Here is a 16,945-nt window from a genome sequence, read left to right as displayed (position 1 = left end):
AGGAGGAGAATTCAGGAGATGACACTAAAAAGGTGTAGTGCCCTGTTGCAAGGTGGTAGAGCTAGTGCTCACTCTGATCTGCATTAAGAAAGGCTCTCAGTCTCTGTAAGATATTGCTTAAGATACTATTTATTGCAGGTAATGTTAAAAGGAAAAGAGGATAGCATAGATAACCTACATTCCCCCAGACAGAGGGAACCACCACCAGTCAAGGAGTGGCATGCAGTGCAGGTCCCATCCATGCAGATAGGTGTTCATTAATACCTTGTTCTTTAGAGGTCTTACAGGAGACAAGGAGAAAGCAGAGCGTATTGTACACTGACTTTAGTAAGGCTGTCAGAATATTCTGATCTCCAAGAGTATCCTTGTAGTCAGATTGGAGAGCTACAGATTAGGAGACAATAATGTGAGTGGAAAATTAGCTGGACTGCCAAGAGCAAGATCAAGGTTGCTCCATGAGGACACTAAGCTGGGTCAAGGATCACTCCCAGGGTGGATAGTAGCCTCACCACTGGGCCAGGCACACTGCAAGACCTGGCCACAGGGAGGCAGAACTGAATGCCAATAACGGGGTCCATCAACAACCATGGACACAGCAAAAGAAGAGTCAAGAAGAGGGTCTGATTACAGAGCCCAGCAGCAAAAGATGGAATGTTTGACCCACTGACTAGGGATCAGCATAGTCACCCAGGATAAAATACATGCTCAGCATAGCTGCAGCCACAAATCTTACAAAATGTGTCCCTTCTGGGGTGGGCAAGGAGGACAAATCCTTTGATCTGTGCCTACAGTTTTGGTGTCAAATTCTCATCCATAAATTGAGTCCAAAAGGGCTAATTTTTATAATTCTGTTTTCTATTATTGTGTAAAGGACTGCACCCAAATCATCAAGTGGGCTTTTCAGTTGGGCTTTTCAGTTGCACAAACATTCGTTGATGGGCCTTTCAGCCTTGATGTCGTAGAGTCATAGAATCATAGAATCAGTCAGGGTTGGAAGGGACCACAAGGATCATCTAGTTCCAACCCCCCTGCCATGGGCAGGGACACCTCACACTAGATCAGGCTGGCCAGAGCCTCATCCAGCCTGGCGTTAAACACCTCCAGGGATGGGGCCTCAACCACCTCCCTGGACAGCCCATTCCAGGCTCTCACCACTCTCATGGGGAAGAACTTCTTCCTCACGTCCGGCCTGAATGTCTTCTGCCAGGAAAAGACATCTTCTTCAGGAAAAGTTAACTGCTGCAATAAGTAGGAGAAAAGGAAGGGTAGGACCACATCTGACCCAAATCCACATTTCTGCTTGATGTCATCGTAACACAGACCACTGGATCTTCACCCAGCCTCAGTGTCTGCTCTAGGCACTGGATGCTGATTAGCAGTGATGAGCTTTCCTATTTTCCATTCTTTGTGCTTTGTGTTTCTAACAGAAGCTGGGAAATCAGTCCACAAGTGAGAGCTGGGAGCAGGTCCAGTGACCACCCAGCAGGTCCATAGTGACAAGCAGGACCAAGGTCAAGCCAGGAAATGGGTCAGCAAGTTGGGATCAAGGGGGCCCATGGCCAGGCAGGGCAAGGATGTGGGGAACAGGAGATAGATCCTGATGCGATGTCACCAGGACAGGGGTAGACAGTTCCGGGAGGGTAACACGGTCCTAGATTGTGGGCAGGTGAAGGAGACCCCCTTGGGAGGTCAGGGCCAGTGAAGGCTCAGACACAGCAGCCTCCCCTCTGAGGAAGATGTGTCCTCACTCCTTATCTTGGCTAAGGACAGACTTGCTTCAGATTTACTCAGTGGCTGTCAGTGACAGAAGGGTGTCAGTGAAACACAGAGCCAGGGACAGTGGACTGGAAAGGGACATGATATGAGAGTTTAGGGTCTTAGTTCAGGCGTCAGGCCATGCTAACAAGCCCTACAGGCTGGTTGGCCACAAGACAGAGGAAGGACTGTGTGGAAGGGGGTTCACCCAGGAACTTGGCTTTGAAGAAAGGGTGAGTGCTGCAGGGATATTAGGAAGTTTTTCAAGAACAAGGCCCTGTGCAATCAGAGACTGGGGTCCTTGGTGCTCAGTAGACCTGAGCTCATGGTCAGGGAGCAGCAAGGGCTAGTTTCACCCAAAGGAAAGACAAACCTGGAGGTAATCCATGTCCCACAGGACCTGATCAAAGCAAGCCCAGAGATCACAGACAGTTCCAACCAAGAGTACAGATCATAAAGCAATGTCATGACTATGAGCTAGGTCCAGAGATAAATCACATCAGAGCTAGGCTCAGGTACAGTAGTCACAAGGCAGGGCCAAGGTGACAATAGGAGTCCTTAGCCAGGTATGGGCACAGCTGTGTTTGAACTGGAGGCTGATAGACCTCTGTTGAGTAACAGAGAAGGACTGAACCTCCAAGGCATATTGCTCCTGGGCCCATAGGTGTGAGTTTTGCTGTTCAGGATCATCAAAGTAAACAACTCTGTTTATCCTGTTTACTGTCCAAGAAAACTACATTTATATAGTAATATGCTGCTTTGTTTCAAGATAAAGACAAGGATGTGCTGGCAGCATCATCTTTTAGTTGTTTGGGTTTGTGTTTTTTTATGGCCAGGGAGGTAGTGGGGTCACCATCCTTGGAGGTGTTCAAAAACTTGTAGATATGGTACTTCAGGACATGATTTAGTTGGCATGGTGGTATTGGGTTGACAGTTAAACTTAATGGTCTTAGAAGTCTTTTCCAACCTTAATGATTCTATGATTCTATTCTATCATCAGGTGGTGTATTAATGGTAAGATCCTGGTGTTTGCCTTTCTCAGAGCCCAGGACTCTTGCTGGAACTATGTGGCAAAATTGGCATTTGCTTCTACTTTTTGGAAGCCGACACAGACTTACTCTGACATAGCTCAGAAAGTTAAAACAATCAGATGGTTTGATTTTAAAAACAACAGATAAAACAGATTTGGGATTGCCTATGATAAAGGCACTAACTGCACAATGGTCTCTGGTTAATAAACCCTGGGTAACATTCAACAGAGTCAGAGGCACAAATGTTTGCAGTACCTCTAATATAAAATAGAAATGCAGCAAAAGTTAATCTGTTTATTGAAGATGCAGTTCTCACCAAGAAAGCTGTCTCTGTCTTGGGTGGAGGAAAAGCAGCACAGCCCTTTGCCTGTCCTCATGTCTGTCTTTTCCTCCATCACACATGTTGCTGCAGCTGGTGCTGGCCATGCTGTACCTCTGCTGCTGGCCCATGCTGGCCCCTCACTGGCCCTGGTACTGGTGCCAGGGGCACACATGTGCCCCAGTGCCAGATGCAGCACACACAGAGATGTCCCTCTCTTAGGTTTTATACTCCAGTACAGGTTGTCCCTGATGTCTAGGTGATGTTTAACATGATTTGGTAAGAACATAGTCATATGTGTTTAACATGTACTTAGTTTTCTTCATTAGGAGATTTAAGGGTGTCAACTTTAATATTAAAATTGCACTTAATTAAGCAAAGGTCTTTACTCAAGCACCCCAGCCCTCAGAATGTTTTGAAGTTGGTTGCTCTGTTATTTGAGCCTTGCTTCGTCAGTTTTAGCCAAAACAGGGTTGTCGTATCTTCGTAAGACTCTCTCCTTTAGCTCTTAGACAGGACAGCTTTGCAGATCTTCACTTAACACAAACAGCTGCTGATGTCATTTACCTTGGTCTCAAAACCCTCTAAATCAACTTGCCTTCCTGTCCCACTGCAAGGTAGGCAGTGTTACCACACTAGGTGTTAGTTCAGGACCATCTACAAGCTCCTCCATTATGATCATGAGGCAAAGCTTATCCTGCAGCTGTATGATATGTTCAGCACAGCATAGGCCTGGAGGCCAAGTGATATGTGCAGTGTAACACAGCACAGCACCTGCCTGTGCCTGATCAGGTCAATTTTTATATGGGTCATGTACAACGGTCTTCAGGTTAGGACCACTACCGACCTTTGCATATGGACCTAACCTCCAGTGTTCATATTTGACCTACCTCATTGCTGCAGTCTTGTTTGGGAGCCGTTGGACTGTAGCAGTAGTATTTGGAACAGCAGCACTGAATATCTTACAGGGGAGGCCACTGTCCTGCTGGCCTTGCTGTCATCTGAGTCCCCTTCCCTTGCCCTTCCACATCTTGACAATCCTGTCTCTGCTGCTTCTTTTCCAGATAGAATAATCTCAGCTGACAAGCCACAAAACCAGAAAACTGAACAGCTGCTCCATGTCAAAGCCTTCCCAGCATCATGCTGTGATTTTTCAGATATCATTTCAGAGACCTGCACTGCTTTTCCCCTGGAATCCAGGAGGTTCTCTGAATTGTCTTCCTCTGGTGACTATTAGAGCATACTATCTGCAAAATCAGCCATGATCTCAGTTTGCTTTGGAAAAAGTAGGCTTTTCTTGCAAGTCAAATATGCAGAGAAGTGTGGAGTGGTCTCAGACAATTATATTTCCGTAAGTCATATGTTATCTCCAGCCCTTCCCCAAGTGACATGAGAAGGAAAGACACACTTAGTCCATGGAGAACTTCTAATCCCCTCATTAAAGAAAGACATTGAGGTGCTGGAGCATGTTCAGAGAAGGGCAGCAAAGCTGGTAAAGCATCTGGAGAGCAAATGGCTGAGGGAACTGGGATTGTTTAATTTGAAGAAGATGATGCAGAGGGGACAACTGCCTGAAAGGAGGCTGTAGTGAGGTGGGTATTGAACTCTCCTCCTGAGTAACTAGTGATAGGACAAAATGAAATGGCCTCAAGCTGAAGCAGGGTTTAGATTGGGGAAGAGGAAAATTTTCTTTACTGGAAGATTGGTCAGACTGTCCAGGGAGGTGATAGAGTCTCCAGCCCTGAAGGTGTTCAAAAAACGTGTAACATGGCACTTTGGGATGTGGTTTAGTGGGCATGGTGGTATTGTATTAATGGTTGGACTCAATGATCATAGCTGCCTTTTCCAGCCTTAATGATTCTATGATTATATAATGCTGTCCTATGCAATGTTAAAAAGAATATGATTACATGTGTTTGTTTTTATTCCACAGATCCCTAGCAGAACTGTGAGTGCAAAATACCACAGCACATAGTGAAAACAAGAGTGTGGCAGATGGACAGATGGCAATTCACTGACATATCAACTTCAGTCATGATGTCAGTGAATAAAAAGGACTGCTGAACAATATCTAGACTTTGTGGGAACTACAATTCATGTTTTTAAGTTCCTGATGGGCTTAAGAGCTCAGAAGCACCAGGCATTGTTTGCTCCCCTCCTGGCTGCTCTTCTCTCATTCCTTTGTAACATCCTCTGTGGTGATCTTTGCAGAATTACTTCCCATGGGGGCTGCAGCAGCAACATTCACCATGGCAGTGACTTTACAGCAGATCATGCTGGCCCAAGCCAATAATGCACTGGCACAGTCCTCGGCCCATCCATTGATATGGAGGTATAGATTTTTTCATTGCTGAATCTGCACTTTTAGTTTTCATTTTAGCCTCTATGAAGGAAGTTTTCTCCTTCATAAACCAAATGGCTTTATTCCTTCTACAACGTTTGTCTGTGACATTATTTTTTGATTCAGAACATAGACATATTAAAATACCCTTGGACTTTAAATAATATTTCTACCTTTATCTTTAAAAATTACTGAGTTCCAAGAACAGTGCTACTTGTCTACATTTTGACTACACCTATCAGAATCACCTGCTGCACAAAAACTGAAATAAGAACAAAATTAAAACCTACATTAAGCTCCCAAACCTAGTTTTCAACAGATGTCTTTCAGAAGACTGATACACATCACTTCATATCCCTAATGACACTTAATGGCCCAATTTAAAAAAGGTCAAATAGTAGTGTTTTATAGTGAGACTATCAGGTGGATTCTCTGCCTTGAAAACCTCTCTCATGGGTAGCTTGAGGAACCCACTTACCATTTCAGCCTTGAGTTTCCCTGTTTCTTTAAAATAACCATTGAATAAAAGAATGATTAAATGAGAGAATAGTTCATTGGGGTTTTTCATGTTGTGCAATAAATCCTTACATAATAAATGTTAATAGTGTTACTGACATTGTGCCTACACACTGCTCCTTTGGACAATTTTTTTTTTTTTGACTGCTGTTTGGCTATAAGGGAAGCAAAACAATGTGCACAGGAAACCTTAAAATGTGGTATCTCCTGAAATTCTTTTTGCTGGAATAATTTTTGTTAGTCATAGCTAATTTCTGTCTTGGGAATACAAATATTTGCAGTTCTCTCGTAGACTTCCTTACAGCTATGAAAACGTGTTTCCCTGCTCCCAACATCATCATTTTACGTTATGTTTAATGCTGAGTTTGCAAATTATTGAGCCAACTCCAAATACCACCTTTTAAAAACACTTTTAAAGTACAGATACTGTAACCTGCAATTCTGAATATCTATTCCAGCAAAAGGAAGATTGCTTAACTCAGTAATTAACACTGATAATATTTTTTAATTGGATAAACTGAAACCTAAAGAACCTTCCCTCTAAAGACGTTGAAATAGGAAATAATATCTCTAGAGGACATTTACATGTAGAGGCAATAAGAACAATTTCCTTGTATGTTTCTTGTGGATTCTAGAGGGCTGAAGCAGACCACCTTTTAAGACAAACACTTTTCTCATGTTTTCTAAGTTGTACCTCTAAAATATCACCTTAGTATATTTTCTGGGGGGAATTCAATAGAAGGAATTCATTAATTCTACTTAGAGGAAATCTTTTTAAGCTATCTGTAAGTACAATAGCAAATTCAAAAAATCTGTTTATTTGATATGCCAGATGGAGATAAGCTCAAGATAAGAATAGGAACTGCAGGGTTTACCTTGTTTAAGATCAAACTTTAAAAAAAAAAAAATCTTAAGCTGTCTGGTGACTTCATATATGGGTACAGACTTGTTTGGAAAATCAAATCTAAATCCTAGCCTAAAACACTATCATAAATAATAATTACCCATTATATTGTATGGTTCAAGTTTTGTGGTGCAATAATCTAGAATAAGGGGTTTGCTTTGCTATGCTTTTATTAGAATAAATAGAGGGACCACCAATTATCATTCATAACATCATTGATATGTCACTGGACTGAAGACAGGAAATTATATGAGTCAGGAAGAAGGTGTACTTGGAGATGATGACTTATGAAGAAATGGTAGACTTTCTCTACGCTTCCTCAGAATAGGAGGCACAGCCTTGTAGTACATGCAGCACAAAGAAGCCAAAATGTATTCCTGGGAGAGGAATGCTTTTCTGAAATTTAGAATTTCATCCCCATCTAGTAGAGGCATCAATTCAAGAATGGTTGCCCAGCTGTGACTGGGTAGGTTTAGACTGGACATTAGGAAATTTTTTTTCACGGAAAGAGTGGTCAGGCTTTGGAATGTGCTGCCCAGGGAGGTGGTTAAGCCTCCAACCCTGGATGTGTTTAAAGGTCATTTGGATGTGGTGCTTGGGGATACGGTTCAGAGGTGAACCTCGCAGAGTAGGGTCATTGGTTGGACTTGGTGATCCTGAGGGTCTTTTCCAACCTGAATGTGGTTTCTGTGATTTCTGTGGTAAGTTCAACAGAAAGGAATAGGATTATTCCAAAAGATGCATTTATTTCAGAGAACTTCCATGGACAAAAAAGATTCTCAATAGCAGTTGCAGGATTTCTTACAGAAACCAGTACACTGGCTCTGTCTCTCAGGTTATTCAGTGATGATGGGAAATAACCCTAAACTACCTTCTAAAATTCTCATTCAGTCCTGGATTTAAGACTTGACTACAGCTTCTGTAAGCAGAAATACCTGCAACTAAGGATAGGAAAAGTCACAAAGTGTTTCAAGAATATCAAGATGTTGAAGGCAGAAAATATTGATGAGATTATGCTACGATACTACAGTAAATGCAAGTCGTTTCTGATGGGAAGACAAGCACTATTTCCAGCTCTTTTTCTCTCCTTAGGGAGAAGAGTATCTACCAAAGAAGAGGATGCTGTTGGTTGGGTTGTGTCTGATCAAGAAAAGGAAGGGGTGGTCAGCCCTAAACTCCTCAATCTCATGGGAGTGTTTGATGTCTTCCACCACATCCTCAGAGCCTGAGGATGTGCCCTCTTCATTGACTTCCATGCGTGCCTCATGGATGGCTTCAGATACCTTCAGGCTCTCTGCTGAAGAGATGCCTGACAGATTGGCCAAAGGGCTGAACAGGTCAGTCATACCCAAGGCCATTAAGACAGATGTGAGGTTATATTTTTCTTCAAACTTCATGCGTGGGAGATACACTTTCACTCTCTTCTTTTCCATCACATTAGGACTGGTCCACTCCGTAAGTTTTTCAAAGCTGACTTTGTTCTCAAGCTGCAAAGAAAGGCAGTGAATGAAATGCCTGAGACAAGAGTACAATGGCCTAAACAACTGTGTTTATACCACTTTTTATTTTTGTGATTTACTTTGTTTGCACTAATAAATCTTAAATGTGTTTGTTCGTCCTGTATGCTTCCTCCTGACTATGGCCTGTATCTTATCTGTCTTGATGAAGGTCTCTAAAACTTTTCATATGAAGATTTATTCATCAGATCAAGGCATGTTTTGTTTTGTTTTTTAATATAGTTGTTGAAAACATCTCCTATGAGGTCACCTCTTCCTTGAAGGCAGGCTGAGAAAATCGGGGTTGTTCAGCCTGGAGAAGACTCCAGGGAGACCTATTGCATCCTTCCAGTACCTGAAGGGGGCCTACAAGAAAGCTGGTGAGGGACTATTCACAAAGTCATGCAGCACTTAGGACAAGGGGCAATGGTTTTAAAGTAGCGAAGGGTGGGTTAAGATTGGACATTAGGAAGAAGTTCTTTACTACGAGAGTGATGGAACACTGGAACAGGTTGCCCAGGGAGGTGGTGAAGGCATTCAAGGTCTTTGCTGGGGCTTTGAGCAACCTGATCTAGTTGAGGATGTTCCTGATTACTGCAGGGGCATTAACTATATGACCTTCAGAACATTGACTATATGTCCCTTCCAAACCAGTGCATTCTATGATTCTAAGATCAAATCAAATGGATTCCAAAACTGTTCCTTCTTGCACATACTTTATTGGTTCCTTCCTAATGTTAATTTCCCTGTTTTCCTTTTAGTCTGCTCTTGGAATGCTTTCCTTATCACTTCCATTTTTTATTTCCCATGGGAAAATTTTTCTATCTCCAGGAAGACTGAAATAAGATGAAATGAAAAATGAATCCTGCTAGCATGTCCATTTCTGATACCTGGTGGAGATAGTGAACAGATGGGCCTCTCAGGAGAGTCCAGGGCTCTCCTAAGAGGCCCATCTATGCCTAAGTACCTGGTAGCACCTGGGGAGCTTTTGTGCTCCTCTGGCAGCCCAGCACAGCCATACCTGGGATGTAAATGCACAGCAAAAGGTATGATGGTAGCTAAGACTCACTGAAGAGGTAACTCTTCTGCTTCCCCTGACAAGGCCATACCTGCTCCAGGCCAGAGATTTCATCAGGCAACAGTATCAACATGCTCAGCTCTCCACTTGCATATGGAAGTTCCAGGATCTTCATTTTCTCTGCAGCCAACACTGACACTCTGAACGTACTGTTTTGGCACATCATTTGCACAGGTTTGCTTTCTTGCTGCACAAACGAAAGCATGAGATAACATGACTGGGGAGCAATTCTTTCTTTAGGCAGGCAAACATACCAGCCCTTCGAAAGGGACAGGACTCAATCTTGAAGCATGTTGCCTTTGAAGAAGAGTGTGTCTCTGTTTTCCCCTCTTGCGTGCTGGTGTGCCCTGGAAGTTTAGTCTGTATCTAACAGCTCTTGCAAATGTTCCTTGTCCTTAGCTGAGGAATTGAGATTAAGGGACCCAGCTAAATCACCTGACCTGTGACAGTAAGAGGTTGTATGTGAAACACCTAGACTGCTAATTGTGTGAGCCAACAGATGTCCTGGCCTGAGCCCATGTCCATTCCCTCCTACCTCTGTCACATTGAAGGGTACTTCCCGAGTGTCTTCTTGTTTAAATGCTGTCTTCCATATCCCTTTGAAGTAAACAGCATTCGCAACGACCAGCGCAGTATCAAGACCAACAGATCCTGACACAAGGAAATCTTGGATCTGTCCTTTAAGGAAGAAGTAGGGCAGAGAGTAAGTAAGACACAACACCTCTGGTGCAAGCAAATGCCTGCAATGAAGGGTGCGGGGTGTGGAGTATCAAGTTGCGGAGATGTTTGGGTTTTTTCATAGCAGTAAGGAACCTGTTCTTACTTGACTCATGTTTTTTTGGACTTCATGAGGAAAGGAAGACAAGGGTATAGATTATGGTAGGTAGTGGAAAATATTTGCTACCCATTTGTCCTTACCATTTGTCTCTTTCTCCACCCAGGAATTAATGAATCGTCTTACATCCTCTGTATCTGTTTTGAAGTCAACTTCTTTCGGCTCTACTTTGTAGAGTTGCTTTATACACTGTAAGTATTCCTGTAAGCAGAAGGATTGCAGTTGTCAGACTCCTGAGAAGTTGAAAATGTGAATGTGAAATACAAGACTGTACCGTGAAGCAGAATGTTTAAAGGAACAGTGAAATTTTACTCATGTTTGTACTTGTCAGTCACAGCTGTCTTCCTTTAACTGAATCTTAAAGATGGAAAGGAAAGGCCTGGAACTTTTCTTTCAGATATAAGTCTAAGTTAAAATTTGGAAATATTTTCTTTGTTTTACCAAAAATACTTCAGTTGAACAAATATTTTTAAGTACAAAGAATGCTTGTTTCCTTCTCTTTGTGCCTATTTTTTATTTTGAATACTGTGTTCTTACATTCTTAGATTGTAAGAACAAAGCTTCCATTCACTGGGAAGATTTGATATTTGGGGTTGAAAAAAATCCAAATTTAACAATTCTATCCTTGTTTTTTTCATGTCTCAAAATGTATTCCATTTCCCTTAGAAGTCACATTTTTCTTTAAAAGCTGTTTTCCAGAAAATGAACAGCAATCTTGATTCCTTCTGGTGACTGCTGCAACATGGGCATATTTCATGCCATTATACTTTTCCTGAACTCCACCTAATAGCCACAGGAAGGAACTGGTTCAAACTTGTTCTGAACGAGTTCTCCTCATGGCTCACAACCACCTCTTCATCAACAGAAAGTTCCAGCTTCCCCGGAGTAGAGTCCCAGGGGCCTTCATGAGGAATCTTGCTGAAGTCACATCATAGTGCTACTCACCGGCAGAACAGGGTATTTTTTTTCAATATAGAGTCTGTCAGCAATCTTGAGTGAGTATGAAGCATTTGGCTTGGTGATGTCTGAGAGAAGGTCCTTGAATAATTTGTGGATGTATTCAGAAGTGCCACACTGAGGTGATGACATGAAAATAGGAAGATATATTACATTAGCTTCTTCTTATCTAGGACATGAGACTCTAGAGGATTGTCCCTATCAGTCAAGAGTCATGTTGCAGTGAAGTCCTGCTCTATAAACATAGGGCTGTCACATCTGGGACAGCAGGTGCTATGGTGACAGTACATTAAACTAACAAGTTCATCCTTCTCATGGTAAATGTCCTGAAACGTGCTTTTTGCAAAAGCAAAGTTGTGTTCCTGTCACTGAGACTTCTGGGCTCTTCTTTGCCCAGCATCTACCTGCCCTGCTCTGGAGACTCTTAGCTGCAAATCAAACTGCTCTATCCTGACTCTAGATGCTGAGCCCTTTTCACGTGCTGTTCCCCAGCAGCGCTTGCCCAGGAAACCATCCTGGTGCCCAAAGCATCCTGCCCCACACAGTCACTTCTGGTGCAGGATGTGCAACCTGCCTTCTTTCCCTGTTTTTTAACAAATAGGTGAGTTATACCTTCCCTTCATCAGGTCTCCCTGGTTCAAGAGCATTGCCATAGTTTTTGGCAGGGTCTGGCCAGTTCTAGTTTTGTTCTGAGGGGAAAATAAGACAAAAAGTTATTTCTCTACCTGGGAATCAGTAGTGTCTCCAATTCTTGTAACATTGTCAAAGTGGAGAACCTGCAAGAAAAAAACACCAATGGGAAAAATTGTAAGCATGGCCAAAAAATGATGTAAATTTGAAATTTACACATGATGCTTAAGGAAAAGTTTTTGGTGCTCAGGAAAAAAAAAAAAAAGTCCTAACTGAGAACATAGATTGAGTAAAACTTTACAAGTGATCAGTGATCTTTCAACTGGTTTATGCCCTCTGTAATCTTGGAAACTGTAAATGCCACTTTTTTCTTAGATAATTTTTTTTTCTAGTGAATATCTAGAAATTAACTGAGTTACATATTATATACTGCTAATAATAGTTTGTCTTCCTCTCTTCCTGGGATTGATCTTTTTTTATATGTAAAAAAAAAAAAAAAAAAAAAAAAGGTGATCATCTTATCTGGAAGATGTCATAAATTAGAAAAAAAAATATTATAAAATGTGCTGACTGGTAATTTTGTTATTATCCTTGAGAGGGTTTTTTTTAAGTCAAAACTAACTGCCCTTATAATGAAAAGGTACCAGTTTGGGGTTTGGGGTTTTTTTGTATTTTCTCTAAATAATTCACAATCCAGTCCTTCATTTTGTGATTTTGGCTTATCACCTTGTCAGTGGATAATATATTTCATTGGTGTTACTTAGAACAAACAACAGTCACAAGTGGAGGTCACTTTACACCCATATGAGTAACTTACCTTCTCCATCTGAGACTGAGTGTTACCTCTTGCTCCAAGATAGACCATGGCCAGGGTTGAAATGATGCTCAGGGGGCAATAAAAGATGTTGTCGTTGGCATGCTGGGCTTTCAGCACTTTGAATACATCAAAAGAAAATTCTGCACTTGCTACACTGATGGAACCCATTGTGCAATCAGTGTTGTCTAAAACAAACAGAAAGAATTTGACTCTCTATGATGAAATATATTAATTGTAATGAAAGACTGTCAGTGCACTTGAACCACTGAACTTGGTGCACAGGGTTTTTTTCAGTAGACAGAATCCAATGATGTGGATTTAAAAGGCAGACATGCTTTTGGATTCCTGTGAAATTCAGTATAACTCAAAATGTGCATAGAATATTAGTTACCTTGGAAGAGGCCCACTAACAATCTTTTCTCATGACTTAAAGAAAAAAAGCCTCACATAGACTTGTTCTCAGAAACTTTGGGGTTTTTGAGACTCTGAAACAGGTTCTTCACTATAGTTTTTAACATCACTTTTAAGACTAGTTAACAGATAATCTTTTTATGATCCAAACTACATTTAATTCCAGTGTTCAATGTGCAAGTTTGAAGCAACTGGGTAAGTTTTGTTAGATGTACTGCAATTTCAGATTAGTGCAAAAGGAAGCTAAGTTTTTACACTTCTTACTTTATCAGAGGTCTCAAATATTTAGGAACACTGCCTTTTTAAACAGGACAATGAAGGCACAGCAACAGAGACTGCAAATGATTTACTAAATCCATCCAGTTTGTGACAAATATCTATCATCAGTATGTTCCATTAACTGATGACTCAATTATGTTTCACTCTGTTTTAAAAGTTGTTCTTTAATTTTTATTATCACTTTTAACAAGACAGTGCTTCTTTAGCCTTGTGTTTCATTTGCAGAGACCTTTGCATCTCCAATATTTTTATTTTTTCTGCACATCTTCTAACACGCTTGTAAAATTTTCCCTGTAATTTTGGCACCTATCATTTCATCTAACACTGTAGGGAAGGATGTTTTAGTAAAGAAGACAACACAGAGTAGAAAATCCACTACTGTAAAGTCTAATGCAGTCTCACAGTGTTTATACCACTTCTAACTTTCCACATGATGAGAGAGAGAGAACTAGGCTAGGTGGAATTTCCCCTAGTTCTTTGGGGTCTTCACGCAGGGCAAATTTAAATTTGTTTGCTTCTGTGGCTGCTAGAGAATCAAATCCAGGATATATTACACAGTCCCTACAGAAACAATGAATCACTTCTATAGGTGATATAAGGTAGATTTTTTTTTTATTATTTACCAATTCTGCTAGCTATATGTTAGGCTTTAAGCTTCATTTATCATCTTAGTGAAGAAATGTTTTCATGAAACAAATGGTTTTGGCTTTTTTAAGCTCAGAAAAGGTAACTATTTAAGATAACACAGAGCAATGGTAGGCTGGGGTCACCTGAACATACTACATTCCTTAATTTGATTCACAGAATATCTTCTATGAATCCTGCAACCCAGCTTTAGTTGTACCCTTTGAAATTTAAACAAATTCAGTTTTCCTGTTTAACTCTAAATGAAAAATTAAAGAAACAGAGAAGAAGGAAGAAAGGCTCTCGTATCACCAGGTTTTAATATGGAAGAGTTAGTAAACAAAGCTTTAGCTCCTACAAATGAATCTTTGGCTTTGTGCATGACAACATGAGACAGCAAAATTTGTAACAGTTAATTATTTGTAAAATTGCAGATTAGAACTACTTGAAAGCAATGCTTACCTTATCAGCTTCACCTCTGAAGGTAGTAACACAGCTTCTCAGCTGTACTTGGGACAGACTTTCTGAAATCCTTGAAATATATCTTGTGGAATTTTGTGACACGCCCTATGCTGCCCATTCTTTGTTTGCCAAATAACATGATGGATGGAGCTCAATGTCAGACCTGTGCTTTTACTGGGAGTAAGTCCATTCATTCATTAAAAAAAAAAAGGAAAAACGCCAGGAATGAAAGCATTTTACCCTACAATCTCCACAATGGAAGATTAATTTGTCATAGTATGTGAAGTTTTGCTGAAATTTAAAGCATATTCCAATGGCTGAAGTGAAAAATAATGAAAAATCTTGTAACTTGATTTCAAGTTTTGAAGAACTTTGTTCCTTGAATTGGAACTTGAATAGTAAGTATGATTTGGTTATGGGATCCCTCTCAGCATCACAGGATGCCAGGGGTTGGAAGGGACCCAAAGAGAACATCAAGTCCAACCCCCCTGCCAGAGCAGGACCATACAATCTCGCTCAGGTCACAGAGAAACGCATCCAGATGGGTCTTGAAAGTCTCCACAGAAGGAGACTCCACAACCTCCCTGGGGAGCCTGTTCCAGTGGTCTGTGACCCTTACAGTAAAGAAGTTCCCCCTTGTGTTGAGGTGGAACCTCCTGTGCTGCAGCTTACATCCATTGATCCTTGTCCTATTACAGGGAGCAAGTGAGAAGAGCCTGTCCCCTGACACCCATCCCCCAGATATTTATAAACATTCATTAAATCCTCTCTAAGTCTTCTCTTTTCCAGACTAAAAAGCCCCAGGTCCCTCAGCCTCTCCTCATAAGGCAGTGCTCCAGTCCCCTAATCATCCTCATAGCCCTCCGCTGGACCCTCTCCAGCAGGTCCCTGTCCCTCCTAAACTGGGGAGCCCAAAACTGAATGCAGTACTCAAGATGAGATCTCACCAGGACAGAGTAGAGGGGGGAGGACAACCTCCCTCGATCTGCTGGACACACTCTTCTTAATATACCCCAGGATCCCATTGGCCTTCTTGGCCACAAGGGCACATTGCTGTCCCATGGAAACCAAAATCACCATTCTGTGAAATCAAAAAAATGGATAAGATCAGCATATGCAAGACTGATTGCTACAGTATGCCCATACTGTGCTTTTTGCAGCTGTCTCCCATTCTTGGTTGGACTATCAATATCACTAGTCTTCCCTCCCACCAGAACCCATAGGCCTCAGTGAAAAATGGAGAAATTTCTGCTGCCAAGGAACCTGAGAAAGATGATATGCTTCAAATGTTTGTTGCCAAATTTAATTATATCAAATGGATTATTCTATAAAAACATATATAATTGCCCAGTGCCACTTACAGTCTGCATTGCATAAGGCCACAGACATAGTTTTTAACAGAGCAATCTAGCTCAGGGAACTCAGACATAGTCACAATCTGTGCAGGACCTCAGTGGAGCGAAACCTTCAGTGTGTGTGTTGTGGGAATATAAACTAACTTCAAAAGCAAAATTATGAGCATCTATATAAAGAAGAATTACAGAGCTGAATAAAAGAGTGTTGAAGGAAGAGGAAACGAGCAGAGAATGAAGACAAAGCTTCAGCAGCTTTTTAAATTCAGGCACCAGGATATTTAGATCCCAGTCAATTTCTTCTAGAAAAGGTTTTGAAATTGCTGCTGAAGTTTTGAAGGTTACTTTAAAGTAAGTTTTTCTCTTCCAGAAGTTACAGCAACAGATACTAGATTCAAAATGTGCCTTTTGCACACACAGAGACCATTCTTCCAGATCTTCATGTAACTTCATGGTACATCAGGTGAACAAACAAGCTCAAGAAACATTCATGGTCTGCAGGGCAGTCATAATATACAATAGCAAGTAGAAAGCAATCATGTAATTCCTTAAAAAAAAAAAAATAAAAAGAATGAACAGACAATAAAAGAAACTCATTTGACCTCTGTAAATGCCATGTGAGTTTTGAAACAGAAATCTAAAGTCAATACACAGTATGCCTCAAATTGTCTGGAACAAATTATGCTTCTGGAGAGAAGAAGGAGGCTCTATAACCCTTTTAGTTGTCTATGCAAGTGGAAAGACTTTGAATCATGGAATCACAGAATTGTTAAGTTGGAAAAGACCTCTAAGTGCATCAAGTCCAACCACCAATCTAAGACCACCATGGCCACTAAACCATGTCCTGAAGCACCACATCTACATGTATTTTTTAACACCTCCAGGGATGCTGACACCACAATTTCCATGGCCAGCACATTCCTATGCCTGACCGATCTTCCGGTAAAGAAATTTTTCCTAATATCCAATCTAAATCTCTACTGGTGCAACTTGAGGCTGATTCCTCTCATACTATCACTAGTTATTTGGGAAAAAGACCAAGCCCCACTTTGTTGCAGCCTCCTTTCAGGTAGTTGTAGAGAGCACTAAGGTCTCCTCTCAGCCTCTTTTTCTCCAGACTAAATAGCCCTGGTTCCCT

At 41.2% G+C, this 16,945-nt stretch overlaps 1 protein-coding gene across 1 annotated transcript; it reads right to left on the bottom strand.

The window, feature by feature from the left end:
• Positions 1 to 7,954: 7,954 nt before the first annotated feature.
• Positions 7,955 to 12,847, bottom strand: LOC128967438 (ovalbumin-related protein X-like). The gene is made up of 7 exons (XM_054381556.1): positions 12,680 to 12,847; positions 11,958 to 12,008; positions 11,221 to 11,349; positions 10,359 to 10,476; positions 9,976 to 10,118; positions 9,472 to 9,627; positions 7,955 to 8,353 (listed from the first exon to the last, which is right to left on the bottom strand). Exons 1-7 carry the CDS (start codon positions 12,845 to 12,847, stop codon positions 7,955 to 7,957), a joined length of 1,164 nt encoding a protein of 387 aa, XP_054237531.1.
• Between the last annotated feature and the right edge of the window lie 4,098 nt (positions 12,848 to 16,945).

Source organism: Indicator indicator, chromosome 6 (assembly GCF_027791375.1).
Source record: "Indicator indicator isolate 239-I01 chromosome 6, UM_Iind_1.1, whole genome shotgun sequence".
Lineage (NCBI taxonomy): Eukaryota > Metazoa > Chordata > Aves > Piciformes > Indicatoridae > Indicator > Indicator indicator.
The sequence above is the reverse complement of the archived record's forward strand: the minus strand, read 5'-3'. Positions and strand labels throughout refer to the sequence as shown.